Source organism: Elgaria multicarinata, chromosome 1 (genome assembly GCF_023053635.1).
Source record: "Elgaria multicarinata webbii isolate HBS135686 ecotype San Diego chromosome 1, rElgMul1.1.pri, whole genome shotgun sequence".
Classification (NCBI taxonomy): Eukaryota; Metazoa; Chordata; class Lepidosauria; order Squamata; family Anguidae; genus Elgaria; species Elgaria multicarinata.
This window is the reverse complement of record NC_086171.1, coordinates 147,454,490-147,469,755: the sequence shown is the minus strand read 5'-3', so window position 1 is coordinate 147,469,755 and position 15,266 is coordinate 147,454,490. Positions and strand designations below refer to the sequence as shown.

General features: G+C 41.6%; 1 protein-coding gene across 1 annotated transcript in view; it reads right to left on the bottom strand.

Moving 5' to 3' along the window:
• Positions 1–926: 926 nt before the first annotated feature.
• SLC1A7 (solute carrier family 1 member 7) overlaps positions 927–15,266 on the bottom strand; it is a 57,972-nt gene continuing 43,632 nt past the window's right edge. Inside the window, exons 7-11 of the mRNA XM_063138877.1 lie at positions 13,727–13,960; positions 11,565–11,759; positions 6,401–6,535; positions 1,837–1,936; positions 927–1,648 (exon numbers count right to left, since the gene is read on the bottom strand). Coding sequence (XP_062994947.1) covers positions 1,412–1,648; positions 1,837–1,936; positions 6,401–6,535; positions 11,565–11,759; positions 13,727–13,960 — 901 coding nt within the window. The 3' untranslated portion in view covers positions 927–1,411. The remainder of the gene's footprint in view (positions 1,649–1,836; positions 1,937–6,400; positions 6,536–11,564; positions 11,760–13,726; positions 13,961–15,266) is intronic.

Sequence of the window (15,266 nt, the reverse complement as noted above, 5' to 3'; positions counted from 1 at the left end):
CCCATCCTTCAAGCTGCTCCCACGTCAAACGGATGCCGTTCCCATTTTAGAAGCATAGGAATGTGTCGCTGGACTGGACCTGAAGAAAGTCTAGCCAGGGTATCCCAAGTGTGTGTGTGTTGGGGAAGGGTGGGGAGCAGAGTTATTAGTTCTGAAACACAAGTTTAAAGCTGGAGATGATAAGAACGTTACATGGAATTGAGGATAACATTACAATGAAATTGCACCACAGTCCTGTACATTGGATCTCAGCCCATGTTTAGTCTGCTCTCAGACCACAAGATATATATTAGTCAAGGGATATGGGCCATAAATATAATCATATCATCATATATACAGTCTATACAAATGAGAGAACATTGTGTACTCTTCTTTAGCACCAGTTCTTTTGAGTTTGGGTTCTCATAGTCCAGACACTGTTTTTTAAAAAGGAAGCGGGGAAGGAAGGAAAGAAGAAAAAGCATGCATCTGGCACTTGGAAGGCAAATATGATGGGATATTTTTAGACTGTGGCTTAATACCTCCCTTTGAAGGGTCTCAAAAACGAGACCCTCCTTCAAATAACAAATTCATTAAACAAAACAATTCTTATTAGTACAAAAAGGTAATATATGTGACAACAGACACATTAGAAACCTTACAAAATAAAAAAGCATCCACTTCTGTTTTAAACTATCTGCTATTTGTTGTTATGTCCAAACCAAGAGCTGCAGTTAGGGTTAACTATAATTTATTGAAACAAGACAGGATCATTAAACATGGTTTAAAGTTGGCTTCTTTCAATAACCATAATTAATGCTAACCATAATTTATCTTATTTTGGACTTAATAATAAACTGTGGTTGGCTGAACACACACAAAATTTTGTAAGGGGTGTAAGAATGAGACCCTCTTCCAAAAAAGAAATAATACCTTGATCTCTTTTAATATATACTTTTCAACTTGTTGCCAGATTAACTGGATGTAAAATATTGATTGCCTGAGGCTAAGATGGGAGTGCAATTACAATAAGTTCATTTTGAAACTAAGCATGGTCAGGAAAGTATGACACTGCTGAATATTGAAGAGTTGTCTTCATGATTAATATGATACAGAGGTAACTTGTTAGAAATAATTTTAAAGGGATCATAGGTGGGTTTGTTTTTTAAAAAGAGCATCATAGGTGGAATCATATCAATTTGCCCAAAGTAAACCAAAGTTGTCCAATGATTAGTTCCTTTTTATAAAAACCAACCTATTGAAAAGCCACACCCTATGAAGGCTTCTGTTATCACAGATGTTCACAGCTGGCCTCATTGCCCCAGTTCACACCTGGGAATCGTTCCATACTTTCCCATTCAAGGCAAAAGGCTGTCTCCCAATTCCAGCTATGAGGTAGTCATTAGGTTTCAGATACTGCCAAGAGCAAGAGTTACACATTTGTTTCCAGTTCATTGATTTCAATAGTGCAGTGGTCTTTACTATTGGATTTCTCTGTATGAGTTTCTATGGGGTTTTCTTCTTGCTCTATTTGAACAGGTATGTGATGCTGTAATGTCTTTGCTGGTTCAGGACCATGGGGCTCATTCATGCTCTTCACACAGCCATTTCTCTGGTAAGCCATGATTTGATGGATGCTGATAGGTTTTGTTTCACAGATCAAAGGCACCTATGAATGGAACAGAGAGGTTCAGATTAGCACTGCCCATCAATACACCAGGAAGGATTTAACTTTCCTCTTTTGCATTTATAGTAATGTTTAATTTGAACATACAGAAATGGTAGGTATTGGTTTGTTTCAAGTTGACATAACCATCTCTGTGCACTCCTCAAAGTGTCTCATTCGTTTGCTCCTACCTCAGACCCTTCTTTGGTAAAATCTTTTCTGCAGATGTGCGCCATTATTCCAGCAGCAAGAGCATCCCCTAGGACATTGATCATTGTTCGGAATCTGTCTCTGTCAAGCAAAGTAAAGGCATTAAGGGAAAAGTTCCCTTTCTTTATTATGTAAATGTTTACAGACCAAAATAACTCTGCTGTACTCATGTATAAAATAACAGTACATACACACAACCTGAAGTCACACCAATTCAATGGATTATGGAGGCTAAATAAAGGGACCTACCGAGTGTACGTAAGTTCATATGTACCACATCTGATCAAACTGGACAAACACAGAACAGAAGCCCCCCTGAACCAATCTTGTGATGGGAAAACATGATGGCAAAAAGAAGTAAAGGATATCACTCCAATACTATTTTGGTGCCTCCAAAACGTATGCTCCTATGTCATAAGCATCTGTTCTTTTGTATTTACATTTTGTATTTGATTTCACCATGTTCTTCCTTCAAGGAGCAAAAAAGTAAACCTAAGGGGGAAATCCCATATGCATTTTTTGCTCTCTCTTTTGTCCTCCTAAACATGGAGCAAAAGAGCATTTGGGTGGTAGATTGGTGGCTAAATTGACTCTGGATCTCCCTAAATAGAACCCAGTCTCCACAACCGGCATTGCGCTTCTGGTTTCCGGATTCTATTTAATTGGCACCAGGAGTCCCCAGATGAGTTGATCTGGAATTAATTTTGTAAAGTGTAGAATCTGGTGCAGCAACTTTAAATGAGTTTGGAAAGAAAGAAAAAAAGAAAGAAAGAAAGAATCTTTCCTTCCATCAATCCAGAAATATTAAGAATCATTTGAGAATAATGAAGGAAGCAATCTTGAGCCAAGTTTTAAAAATAAAACTGGAACATGTTTTTAAGGGGGGGAAAGGAGATTAAGGAAAGGGAATAGTGTAATAAATGAATACATTCATAAATACATAAGCAGGGGAAGCCATTAAGCCTGTCTAGATGGAGAGCAGGAGCTTTTGCTGCTGCAGGGTGGTGGCCGGTAATACTCATTGCAAATGATCATCATGATCATCATCATCTATTTATTTATTTCTTACCCACCTCTCCCTCTGGACCAAGGCGGGGAACAACAAATACAAAAATACTATAAAGTATGTAAAACTGATTAAAAACATATATAACTAATACATTATCGAAATAACTGTCAGACATCTTCAAATTCGACTAGGTAGGCCTGCTGGAAGAGATAAGTCTTTCTTTATAGCTTTTTTAAATTCAGAAAGACTGTTAAGTTGTTGAATTTCTCCCAGCAGGCCATTCCACAGTCTGGGAGTGGCAGAAGAGAAGGTCCTCTGGATAATGTCAGCAAAGGCAGTGCGGGCTGTCCGGTGGCCATTTGGTGCGGCAGGCCCACCCCCTGCCTGGCTTCTGGAGACCAATCAGTGGTCAGCATCCACTGTAGATGGCCCTCAGCTTGACACCAGAGCGAGGTCCCATGGTGGAAGATCTATGGAGATCTCACTTCGAAGGGAAAAGTTGGGGTAAGTCCCCAACTTTTTAAATGTGCAGCCTCAGGGAAAAGCCCCGTGGTGGCTGTGAGCCAGCGGCTGCGTCATATAATCGATGCAGCACTACTGTGCAGCCACCACAGGGATAAGAAGACATATAGACAGCCCCCAGAAAACATTTTGATTCCAACTGAAAAAGAAATAGGGCTGGGATATTTGCGGTTGTTGAATATAGAAAAATGCAGGGGACAAGGATGTATGTTGACCAAAAGGAATGAGCTGCTAGAAGATAAACCTCATCAGTATGTTTGACACTACAATTTAGATTAACCTCTCTCCGTTATTAACATTTGCTAGTATGTTAGCTCCCAGTAACATTTTTTTGTTTTAAAATCATATATTTTCCACTTTATTCTTTCTTTCTGCACAATCTATTTTGTAGTTATAAGGAAAATCAATGCCATTCTGACTTGCAGAGCAATGCTGAAAGTCAAACATTTGCAAAATGCAGCTTTTAAGCTAATCTGGAGAACAAAAATGAGGGGAAAGGGCAGGTGTATTAGCTCAAATTACTTTTAATACATTATTTGAAGCTGAGTTAAGCTCATCTTGGCCGGGCTACATTAAATCTCAAACACATCATGTGATTTCCTTATTTTTCCAATGTGAACAAGCACATCTGAAAACTCAATCACATTGGTTAATATATTGATGTGGGTCATAAAACCAAAATTTAGGCACATCCAGATGTCTGGCTTAGAAAAGTAAAGGATGGTCCAAGATCAGCATTTTCCAGGTTTTGGCTTTTCAGCTTAAAGGAGAATGAAGTTGGGTTGAACCAGAAATATTTTCATATGCTGTTAAATACGTGTGTGTATGGGTGCCTCTAAAGACATGGGTCTGCCACTCTCACAATTTGTTCTGCACACAGTCGCTACTTCTCCCACTACCAAAACCGAGGGCTAAACCAACTGTGATGGGGTTTTCATGTGTCTACAGGAAACCCCCAACAAAGTTCCCTCTGTGGGCCGCCTCCAGTCTCCATAGACCCTGGTGGCAGCAAGCAGCTGCAGTGCTACCTGCCATTTTAATTTCCCCCAATGCCTCAGAGCATTGTGGAACTTTTAAATTGATACTCCAAGCCACCCAGCATAGGGGATTCTGTACAACAGTGGACCCTGCTGGAGTATGGAGGTTTAGGCAGCTTCCAGGAAATGCCATATGCTGATGTCAGGCCTGTGTACTTGCCCCCTTCATATGTGAAGTTGGAAGTATGGATGTGTAACAGTAAAAAGGGTACATGTTAAAGGATTGCTAAATTCTCCCCCTCCTGTATTTCCCCTTTCCTTAGCCCATGCATTGCTCCAGCCACTTTTCTCCCTTCCCAGCTTCCTTCAGGTATCAGAACCAGGAATGAGAAGAGGGGCTGAAGCAATTGACTGTGGGGAGGTTAGGTGTGTGAAGGATGGGGCTTCAGTGCTCATGACCCCCAGAACCTACTTTATATGTGAACAAGGTGCACATGGGAATGATGACCACCTTGGTTTGGCCCTAGGTTTTGACAGTGGGACCAGAACCAGGACTTCAAATGCAGGCTGCTAATCAGCTGTGAGGCAGGGACAAGATGGTGGTGGTGGGGAAGTAATTTCACATGAAGAAGCAAAAAGCAAAGGAATGTGTTGAATTCCACCTCCTATTCTGTTGCTCATTCCTGGACTACTGCACTCTGGTCTAATAGATCAGAAAAAGTAGTCAACATCCATAGTCAGAAATAGTATGACTGAGATTCTAGGAACAAACATCAGAGGATGACTGTGATCATCACACTTTGCTAGTAACCACATCATGGGCATCTAGCTGGCCACTGCTGGAGACAGTGCCCTGAACTAGATGGATCTTTGGTTTGATTCAGCAAGGCAATTCCTATGTTTTTAATGTCCTGGTTTTAAGATGAAGAACTGAGCCAGAGAGATAGCAAAATCATGTAGCAGAACCATGGATAAGCTGGGCCCTCACTTTCATGATTATCCTCTACTCCACCTTTTGGCTTACAGTGAGCAGTATATTCCTATAAACTGAGCTGTCCAATCTTCACTAGAGATGTGAAGTCCCAGAAAAAAACTGGAAAAATTCGGGGGGAAACCCAGTTTTTTTCCGGAAGCCTCTTTTGGTTTTTTTCCGAAAAATTGAAAAAAATGAAGAAAAAACGGATTACGGGATGTTTTATTTAGCATGATGAATAAAATCTTTACGACAAGGTGTTCAGATATTTTCTTCTCCAAATGATTTCTAAAAACTGTACAGTATCAGATTATTACAATATCTGTGCACCAAGGACAAGCAAGTCCTAGGTTGCAAACTGAGACTACAACTCTCAAATGCAAGAGCAAGATGCATTTCTGCCTCTAGCGGGCACTGCCACTGAAGCAGAGACTAAAACTAATAGTGATAGCTATAGGTCAGAAAATGAGTCTGATTAAATTTCATGCATATTCATTGAATCTTGGTTCCCCCTTTTTTCTCAGTTCTTTTTGTGGGAATGGGTGCTTTATGTCACAGAAACATAAATAATTTTCTTTGTTACTAATGTTGGTGGTTTCTTCTGTTTGATATTGTTGTTGTTTTAAATTTATTTTTTGCCTGCCCCTCTTAAACTGGCAGAACCAAAGAAGTTCCTTACAGTTCAGGTGTTCCTAATACTTCAGGAGCTTGTAGCTCCATTTGTTACCAAAAAAAAGTAAAAAAGCAAATTAAATTTGTAATAATTGTTTGAATACACTGTACTTTTAATATACCAAATGTAATAATTTTATGCCAAAGCAACTTGGACATAATTACATTTTATGTTACTAAAGTAACAAAGTGACTTTCAATCTGTAAAAAGTGCTAATATTGCATTATTTCAATTTTTCCGAAAATTTCCATTTTTTCCCGAAACCCCCCGGAAAAAAAGGTTTTTTTTTCCATGGCTTCAAAATTTCCAGAAATTTTACATGTCTAATCCTCACACAATCAACTTGATTTGAAGATGGAAGAAAAGCCTTCAAAGGCTTGCAGTTACTTACAATGCCCAGTCAACAGCAATTATGAGCGTGATGTCATCTGTAGGCAGCCCCACTGATGTCAGAACGATGACCATGGTCACAAGGCCAGCTTGTGGGATCCCAGCTGCACCTATGCTGGCAGCTGTTGCTGTGATGCTTTTACAAACAAGGTGAAGGACATTAATGATTTAACACAGAAGGCCATCCAAGTCTGGAATTAACATGTTCATGTTTGGTCTGAACTATTTGCCTTGAGAATTTCATAGGCTTTAACCTGCATGTAATTGGACCAGCATTCCCTTGAAAAGGCTGGATGTGTTTTTTTAATGAGAGTGAACATAACTGTTGATGGCCCACCAGCTGTTGTATGTAGGAAGGGTCACACTACTAGAGCTGGAGTGTGATACTTCTTCACAAGGAATAGCGTTGCTTAGACTAATAGGCAACACACTGGAATCATTGGAAAAGCAGAAGTATTGAGGTCTCACTGATGGAGAACTCATGTGCTACTGTTTCACGGCCAAACTATATGCAACTTTAGAGCTTTTCTAAATTAGTGATTTATTGTACGCTTACGATTGGCCACTCACAGAAGTTTGCAGGTCCATTACACAACATTGTCAACGTCCAGGACACCTCCCATGCTATGCCCCAGTAATCCCACCTTTTGGTGATAGATTGATGATAATGTGGTATTTAAAGTTATTGCTGGGATATCACAGTTGTAGGAGTTTTTCTGTCTAAACAAGCATAGGATTGCACCCTAACTAATTAAAAAAAAAAAACCTTGCCCCACCCCAGTCCCAGGCTTTCTTGCAGCTGCTAATTACAAACATGTTAATTGATCCCCTGGGTTTGAGTTTCTCTGGTTGCTGGGAGGAATTAAAAGAAAGCTGTGAAATTCTTAGGATCCATGTGTTCCTGGATATACTGAAGACATATTTGCCCAGCTGGTTCTATATTGTCTGCCAGAGGTGGCAACAAATTCAAAAGTAGGACTATGCAGATGGAACAAATGGCAGAGGGGAAGCAGGTAGAGTCTCCCAAATAGAAAAATGACCTGAAATCTGATGACCTGAAATCCAACAGAGCGTAGTTGCTGTTGCATTTGCTATGACTGGAAAAGTTACATATATTCTATGCAATGTGGATTTTACATTTTTTATATTAAATTCCAATTTAACCAAATAATGAATTATATCTCATGGATGTGAAGATGCTCATAAAAGCCTTTTCATCCTATTACAGGCAAAGGAAATGCAAATATGATTGTGGGGCTGCTAAATGCTCAAAAGCCCCGGGGTGGATGTGAGGTGGCGTGGCGTCAATTATATGAATTACCCCAATTTTTTTCTCTGGAGTAAGGCAAGGATGGCAGGTCCGCCCTCTAAGCCTCATTTCAGAGTCACAGTGGAGGTGTGGCTGGGCAGATGGCAACCCCTGATTGGTCAGCATCTGCCCGGGCGGACGAAGGGATGTGACCAGCGCTGGAAACCCCACGCTTTCGCTGTGTTGAAAGAGCAGGAGTTTGGATAATTGCGGTGGCAACCCACCACTGTAAGGACAGCCCCTGTGTCTCCTGTAAAAATGGCCCAAATATTTTAAAATTTAGATTCAGCCTTCAGTTTCAAAGTTTTAGGTTCAGAAGTGTTAGGATCATGTTCTTGTATCTGTGGGCCACATAATCCAGCACAGAGTTATGCACCCTTAAGCCCACTGAAATAAATGGGCTTCAGTTTACTTAAATTACATTGAATTGGAGACTCCTTGTATAGTTATAATTAACCTGTCCTAAATCTTTGGGACAGAGTAGGCTTTAAATGTAATATAAAGAAAAGCAAGCCCCAAATAATTAACTCAAGTAACCCTGTGTTAGGGCCAATGGGATTACATCAGAATAGATTATTTTGAAGGCTGCTGCAGAGTCAGAGTTCAGTTCCTGTTTTTTCTATAGATCTTTATCATACCTAGAGCAAATTATGACCTACCATGCGAAATCCACACCACCAACCAGGTATTGTGAGTTACCATTGCTTGGCTGCTGACAGACACAGCATTTGGCTTGGTGGGACACATGTTGGGCAGACCTGCTCTAATATGACCTTCAGTAGAGAACAAGGCAAATAATTGCCTCAAAAGTAATTGCAGGAATCACTCTGCATTTATCAGCAAATCCCAGCATGCATCAGAACGGAAAATACAAACCATAGCTGCATGAACACAGTCCAACATAAAGCTGATTATCTGATTCATTAGTCTGATTATGACTGATCTAGCAACAAGACAATCATAGATTTAAATTTGATGGAGGGTTTTTTGTTTTGGATCATTTATCGCAGCTTTACTGGAGGCCTGTCTATTTCATCCCCATCTCAAACCTCAGACATGTTGTACAGCATCTTTGGCAAGGAATCTCCAGCCGGATATTGTTTGTCATACTAAAATCAGATGCATGCTTACCGTTGAGTAAACCCCGTTGAACAGAGAGAGACTTACTAAAATGGGGTTTACTCAAAGGTAAGCATGCGTGGGATTTTAGTATGACTTGGATGTAAATGCAGTTGAAATCAATGGGTAAGGGAACCAGCAGATCTCTATTTTATAAACTTGGAAATGCACAGCTTCGCATGATCAAAGGAAAGGAAAATTGATCCTTTGCACTGGTGGACTTTCAGGAAAAGGGTTTAAGGGGGGAAATGAAAAAAAATCCTAAAAAATCAAGGAATGAACCAAACTGATTCAAATTTGGCATCTCTAAAGCCCTCCTTAAGAGCTATCATCATGCCAGATTTGATCTCTTTATCTTTAAAACTTACGCAGATGTAAGCATTTTGGTTACCTTGGAGCAAAGGAGGGGACCTGACCACTTTTACAAAAGAAATTAGTTAAAATGATTGTTCATCTGCCCACCCTTTGAAACGAGCAAAACAAACCTTCGCTCCTCCTTCCCTGTAAACCTTTCCCAAGGGGAGGGGTGGGATATTTCAGCAGCATAGTAGCGCTCCAGATGAAAAGATACATGAGCTGAAAGAGCGCAATAACACACAGACGTTAAAGTGCCCAGTGCTCGACTTGTTAAGGAAACGGAGGGGGAAACGGCAGATGAAAACTGGATAAAAAAAGTAGGTGTGATGGAGCTACATTTGCAATGATTTGACACAAGGTGAAGATCTAGCCAAGAGTTTCTAGATCAGAAGTTGCAGCTTACAAGTTTACCCAATACTTGATCCCTTTTATTTTAGAAATGTACAACTGGAAATATGCTTGAGAAGAGAATGGTAAGCTTGCTTTCAAGGAAGGATCAGAGCACATATCACACAGGACCTCGCAAATGAACAGTTTAGTAACATAAAATGAATTAAACTATCTTCAGAATTCTGTAGTTACATCATCTTCCAGAGGAACACTAGGGCAGTCAAAGGTTGTTTATTTTCCTAGAACATTTCTTCCCACAGCTTCTCTTCCAAATTATAGCGGCCGATTCATTTCCTGTGTTTTTATCTAAATAATATCTGGAACGTTTAGCTTAGGTTATGACTGAGAAACCACAATAGCATTATTATTTTTAAAAGGAGTTCTGATGTTCAAAGTGCTATGTGGGTCACCACAAGAACAGGTTTAAAATCACATCCTACATGCTATAAAATAAGCGCTGAGCACAGCCAAAATGCATAGTATGTCTATACAGTATATCTCAAAGAGTGATAAGAAACACAGTCCTATGTCTGTTTCATTGTGTTCAGTGTGGCTTACTTCTCCGAGATAAATGTGCATAGCATTGCAGCTCTAGGATTTGAATTTATTAAACCATCTCAAATTTAGCGGAGAAACTTAATGTGGGACATCAGATCGAACCAATTTTGACTCGAGGGAAAACAGCTGGAAAAAAAGTCACTGCCAGTTTCAATTATTAAATATATTAAATCCTGCAGGGAACCAGATTTTGACATAACGTTAGAAGAAACATCCTAACAGTGAAAGCTGTTCAGCAGTGGAACAGATTGCCTTGGGAGGTGGTGGGTTGTCCTTCACTGGAGGTATTTCAGCAGAAGGTGGATGACCATCCGTCAGGGATGCTGTAGCTGCAACATGCAAAGCACAGCCTGCATTGAGCAGTGGGTTGGACTAGATGATCTCTGAGATCCCTTCCAACTCTATGATTCTATCACTCAAAACAAGTAAAACCTGCAACAAAATGTTTCATAGTGGAGTGCTCCAGACGCTCCATGGGGTTGTCTAAATACTCAGAAAGCCCCGGGGTGGGTGTGCGGTGGCGTGGCGTTGATTATATAATGTCGTTGCAATTGCGCACTTATCCCAGGGCTTTCTGCTGAAGCTGCAGAGAGAAAAAGTCGAGGACTTCCCCCCTTTTTTCTCTGGAACGAGGCAAGGATGCACAGGTCGAAGTGAAGACAGCCCCAAACCCTCGCTCCAGAGTTGCAGCAGATGGCTGGGCAGTGCCTGGTGGAAGGCGACCTGCGAATGGACACCTTCCACCAGGAAGAGGGAGGGGACAGATGGCCCAGAAACCCTGCACTCCCTCCTCGGTGTCGGGACTATCCAACGCCACCCCAGGGGAGGGAAAGCGCAGATTTTTTGAGGGACACGGTGCCAACCTGGTGCCGTGAAGACACCCCCCATGCCTCTCTCACACACTTTTCCATTTCCTCCCACAACAGTCAGTCAAGCATTCCATGACCCTCGGCATGCTCAGTCCACATTAAGCTATTTTGCCCCCCAACACACACACCTTAGGGTTTTTCTTTTCTAAAGCTTGTTTATATACCTCCAAATCTTGGGGTTTCCGTAAGCATGCTGATACCATCCTCTTCTACATAAGTGGTGCCTTTTTGGATACATAACAAACGGCACTTACACCTGAACATCGGAAATAGAGGGAATGCTAAGTACCCTTTTTCTTCAAAAAGCCTCCTAAAGAAAACTATGAAAAAGCCTGTGTAATCTGAAACCCTTACACAGCAATTTACATTCAGTTTCTTTGTGTGCTCCTTCTGAAGTAAGATGACTAAGGAGTAAAGATTTTCTGATCCATACCTCAGTTAAATAGTGCTTATAAGATTTCTCTCCTCATTATTCTTTCCTATACGATTTCTCAATTTGTATGTCCAGTATTCAAACAAGAAGAAAATATATTTATAGAGTTCCTTTATACGTTGGATTTTACCTTATGGTGATGATCTGTCCAAAGTCCAGTTCATAATTATTTACTTGAGCAATGAAAATGGCTGCTACTGCTTCATAAAGGGCAGTTCCATCCATATTGATCGTGGCTCCCACAGGAAGCACAAATCTGGCGATCCTCCTATCCACATGGTTATTCTCTAACAAGCACTTGAAGGTTATAGGCAAAGTGGCTGAGCTGCAAGAAAAATACAGGAAAGCACAGACTGAATTCAGATGAAAGTTGAGGTTCAGGTATTTGCTCTGTTTTTCAAAATAAGTTAAAACATTGAGATTCTCAAATTTTGAAGAAATCGTCAAGTTCTGTGTTGGAGAAAAAGATTTGGTATTGTGCCATTTGCTTTTAAAAGACAAGGCATCTCAGCATGTTTTTGAAGGTATATGCTGCGCAATGTATAACCTTGCATCATCTTTACTGTCTGCTGCTAAAGAAAAAGAACGTTTACTCTGATCTCATGATGGTTGATCACACCTCAGGTTCATAGGATGCCTCCCAGCTGGTTGCATTGGCTCTGCTCCTCATTAGATGCTACAATTCTCACAAGAACATGTCCTGTTTTACAGGCTGCAGCTTAGCTTTGCTATGTGGGACACTTAAGATTGTTTTCTATGCAAGCATCCCCAATTTTGTGCATTATGAACAGTATTCACATGAAACTGCTAGGAGAGATCCTTTGGAGCTTTGGAGTGAATGCCATCAATATGCCAATGACATTCAGTTCTACTGTTCTTTGACACCTGATTCCAAAGAAGCCACTGATACTTGAGTTCAAGAGTTGGATCAGGGTGAACAAGCTGCGGTTAAATAAAGAAAAGCCAAAGATCCTGGCAGTAGTTGTAGTAGTATGACTAGGCTGTTTAAATGGTTTATTAGTCATGGGCAATTATATTTTAATTAGGGCTAAATGTTCATAAGAACAAACAGAGATGAAATATCATATTCAGTCACCATTCTGCACACATGAGCGTTCATCTTTCTACAGGGGCCATGTTGGTGGCCCTTGAAACATGGACTGGGGCTCCAGATCTGGTTGACAAGTCATCTAACTGCCCAATCTTCCTTGAGGTTAGTGAAGTACAAACTAGCAGCCCAGTAAAGGTCAACTTCTGCTGCAGATACTGCTGAGATCACCAAGACCCAGGCCAGATCTACATCAAGCAGGATATAACACTTTGAAAGCAGTTTGAAAACAGTGTATGGAATGTGTCGTGGGCCCCAACAGTTGTCAGTGCACTTCAAGGCCGTTATAAAGCAGAGGTGTAGATTCCGCCCCAGAGTTAGCACATGGCATTCTCAGGCAGTTGCTTCAGTCCCAGCAGGGCCCACCACTGACGCCTGCCCAGGGTCTTTTAAAAAGTGACTGGGTGACTGGCAGTCACCACTTACATTTCCCATGATGCCCTGGAGTGGGAAATTAGAATGGCACCTACCAGTCATCCAATGCTGCTGCTACACATAGCCACTTTTGCCAGGGCTCACCAAAGTAGAAGGGGAGCCACTAGGTGGCACTTTGCTGAAACTAATAATAAATAAATCTGGAGATGGCACTGCCAAGACACATCTGTACAAAATGGTAGTCTTACTGATAGGATCAGTACTGAATGTAATTTGTACTCAGAAAGAATGAGCCACCTCCAGCTCCAAGATGTCACGGTCACTCCACAGCCCCCAACTTCAACTGAGCTTTCACATGTACTGTGTTCATTACCTCTCATTCATTCTGTATTTCTTTGTGCAGTTCAAACTGTTAGCTGAAGATACCTTCTGTAGGTAAATCCCTAGCTGGAATGCATCAGCGAGAACTAGTCTTTCAGGATCTCTACTGTTATCATATGTGCTGTGACCTAATGTTAAAGGAGAAGTCAGACTGAAATGGATATAGATAATCAGCTTCTGCAAGGTGCTTAAACCCAAGCCTTAGTAGTTCTTTACGGTTACCTCAAACCCATGCCTTCAACATGACATAAAATGCTTTTTGTGTGATTTGTTTATCTAGATGCCCATGTGTACAAACTATAGGCCTATGATCCAAAAGATGAGAGCGAGTAAGAGACCACAAGGTCAAATACTGTTGATGATTCCTTTGCTCAAAATTTAGAATCAATTGCTCCAGCGTTTCATTCATTGCACCAAGTGCATAGTACCTGGATGATGTGGCCAGAGCGATAAGCAAGGCTTGAAGAATCCCTCTAATGAAGACAATGGGGTTCTTCTTGGTGATGAAGAAGTACATCATTGGCAGAATAAATAGTCCATGTACCACCAGGCCACAAACTACAGTAATAGCATAAAAGCCTAGCTTCTTCCCAATGGCTGATGGATCATCCATTTCCAAGATCTTACCAGCAATAAGGAACACGATTCCAAATGGAAAATACCTGGGGGAAGGGAAAGAGGGGGAGGGGGAGGGGGAGGGAGAGGGAGAGGGAGAGGGAGAGGGAGAGGGAGAGGGAGAGAGAGAGAGAGAGAGAGAGAGATTCCAGGTGAAAGAACACATCCACACAAAAATGGAAGGAAATTAACAAGGGGGCTGTCTTCACAGTGCTGGATTGGCACTGCCTCCCCCCCAAACCCCACAGTTTTACTTACCAGGGTGGTGTCGGGCAATCCTGACACCAAGGAGGGAGCACAGGGTTCCCAGCGGTCATCTGGGTACCGGAGCTGCTACCCCTGTCTTCTTCCTGGTGGAAGGTGACCAATTGCTGGTTGCCTTCCACTAGGACCACCCCCTGGATTGGCCCCAGAGCAAGATCAGATGGTGGAAAAGCAGTACTGACTACGCTCCTGCTGAAAAAGTTGGGCTAAGTCCCCGACTTTTTCAAACCACAGCTTCGCAGGAAAGCTCTGTGGTGGCTGCAAATCTGCAGCTGTGTCATATAACTGATGCGGTGCAGATTCACAGCCACCGTAGGGCTTTCCCCATGAATAGACAGTCTATGAAACAATTCATCTATGCTATATCCTCTGTAACCATAGTCAGTTCCAGTAGTTTTAGAGCCAAACCCCATACCAAGCATGAGAGCCATGAGTGGTCCCAATTTCAAAACCCAAAACCCAAAATGCACCCTTGCAGGCTTACAAATTTTACTACAGCAACAGCTTAGTGTATTTGTGTGTATGCTTAATCTGTTTCTCATAGGCCATTCGTACAGACAAAACTGAACGGCCATGCTGCTGATTTCCCACCAACGTGTGTAGATCTGTGCTGGGGAGGGGATTATATGTTCTCATATTTTTTGCTGTGGTGGGAAAAGAAGCTGGTGTGTGTGCGATTTTGGTTGCAAAAACAGCCCGTGGCGAAAAGGTTAAGCACATACCTGGAGGGCTGCTGCTATGATAAAATTTGCAGTTCCCCAGGGACAGTGCAGTAAAAAAAAAAGGGGGGGAGGGAGATAAAATCGGAAGAATAATCACAGTAATTTTGAAATGATGTTCCAAGGACTCCTAGGATTCCTCAGAAGCTTACCAGGAGTTCCACAGTGAGAAGCTGAGCAATAGCAAACACACTTTCTTGAAAGACAGCTTGTCCTACACTAGTACGTCATCTTTCACATGCAGCTGCTCGAGAGTTTTGAATGTCTTTAGGTTTTCCCCTCCATTCATGCAGCTCAGCATTGAGGCCTGGCCACTGTCTCACATTAACACACTGCTTCTCACTAAAGAGTCCCAGAATCCCCTGCACTG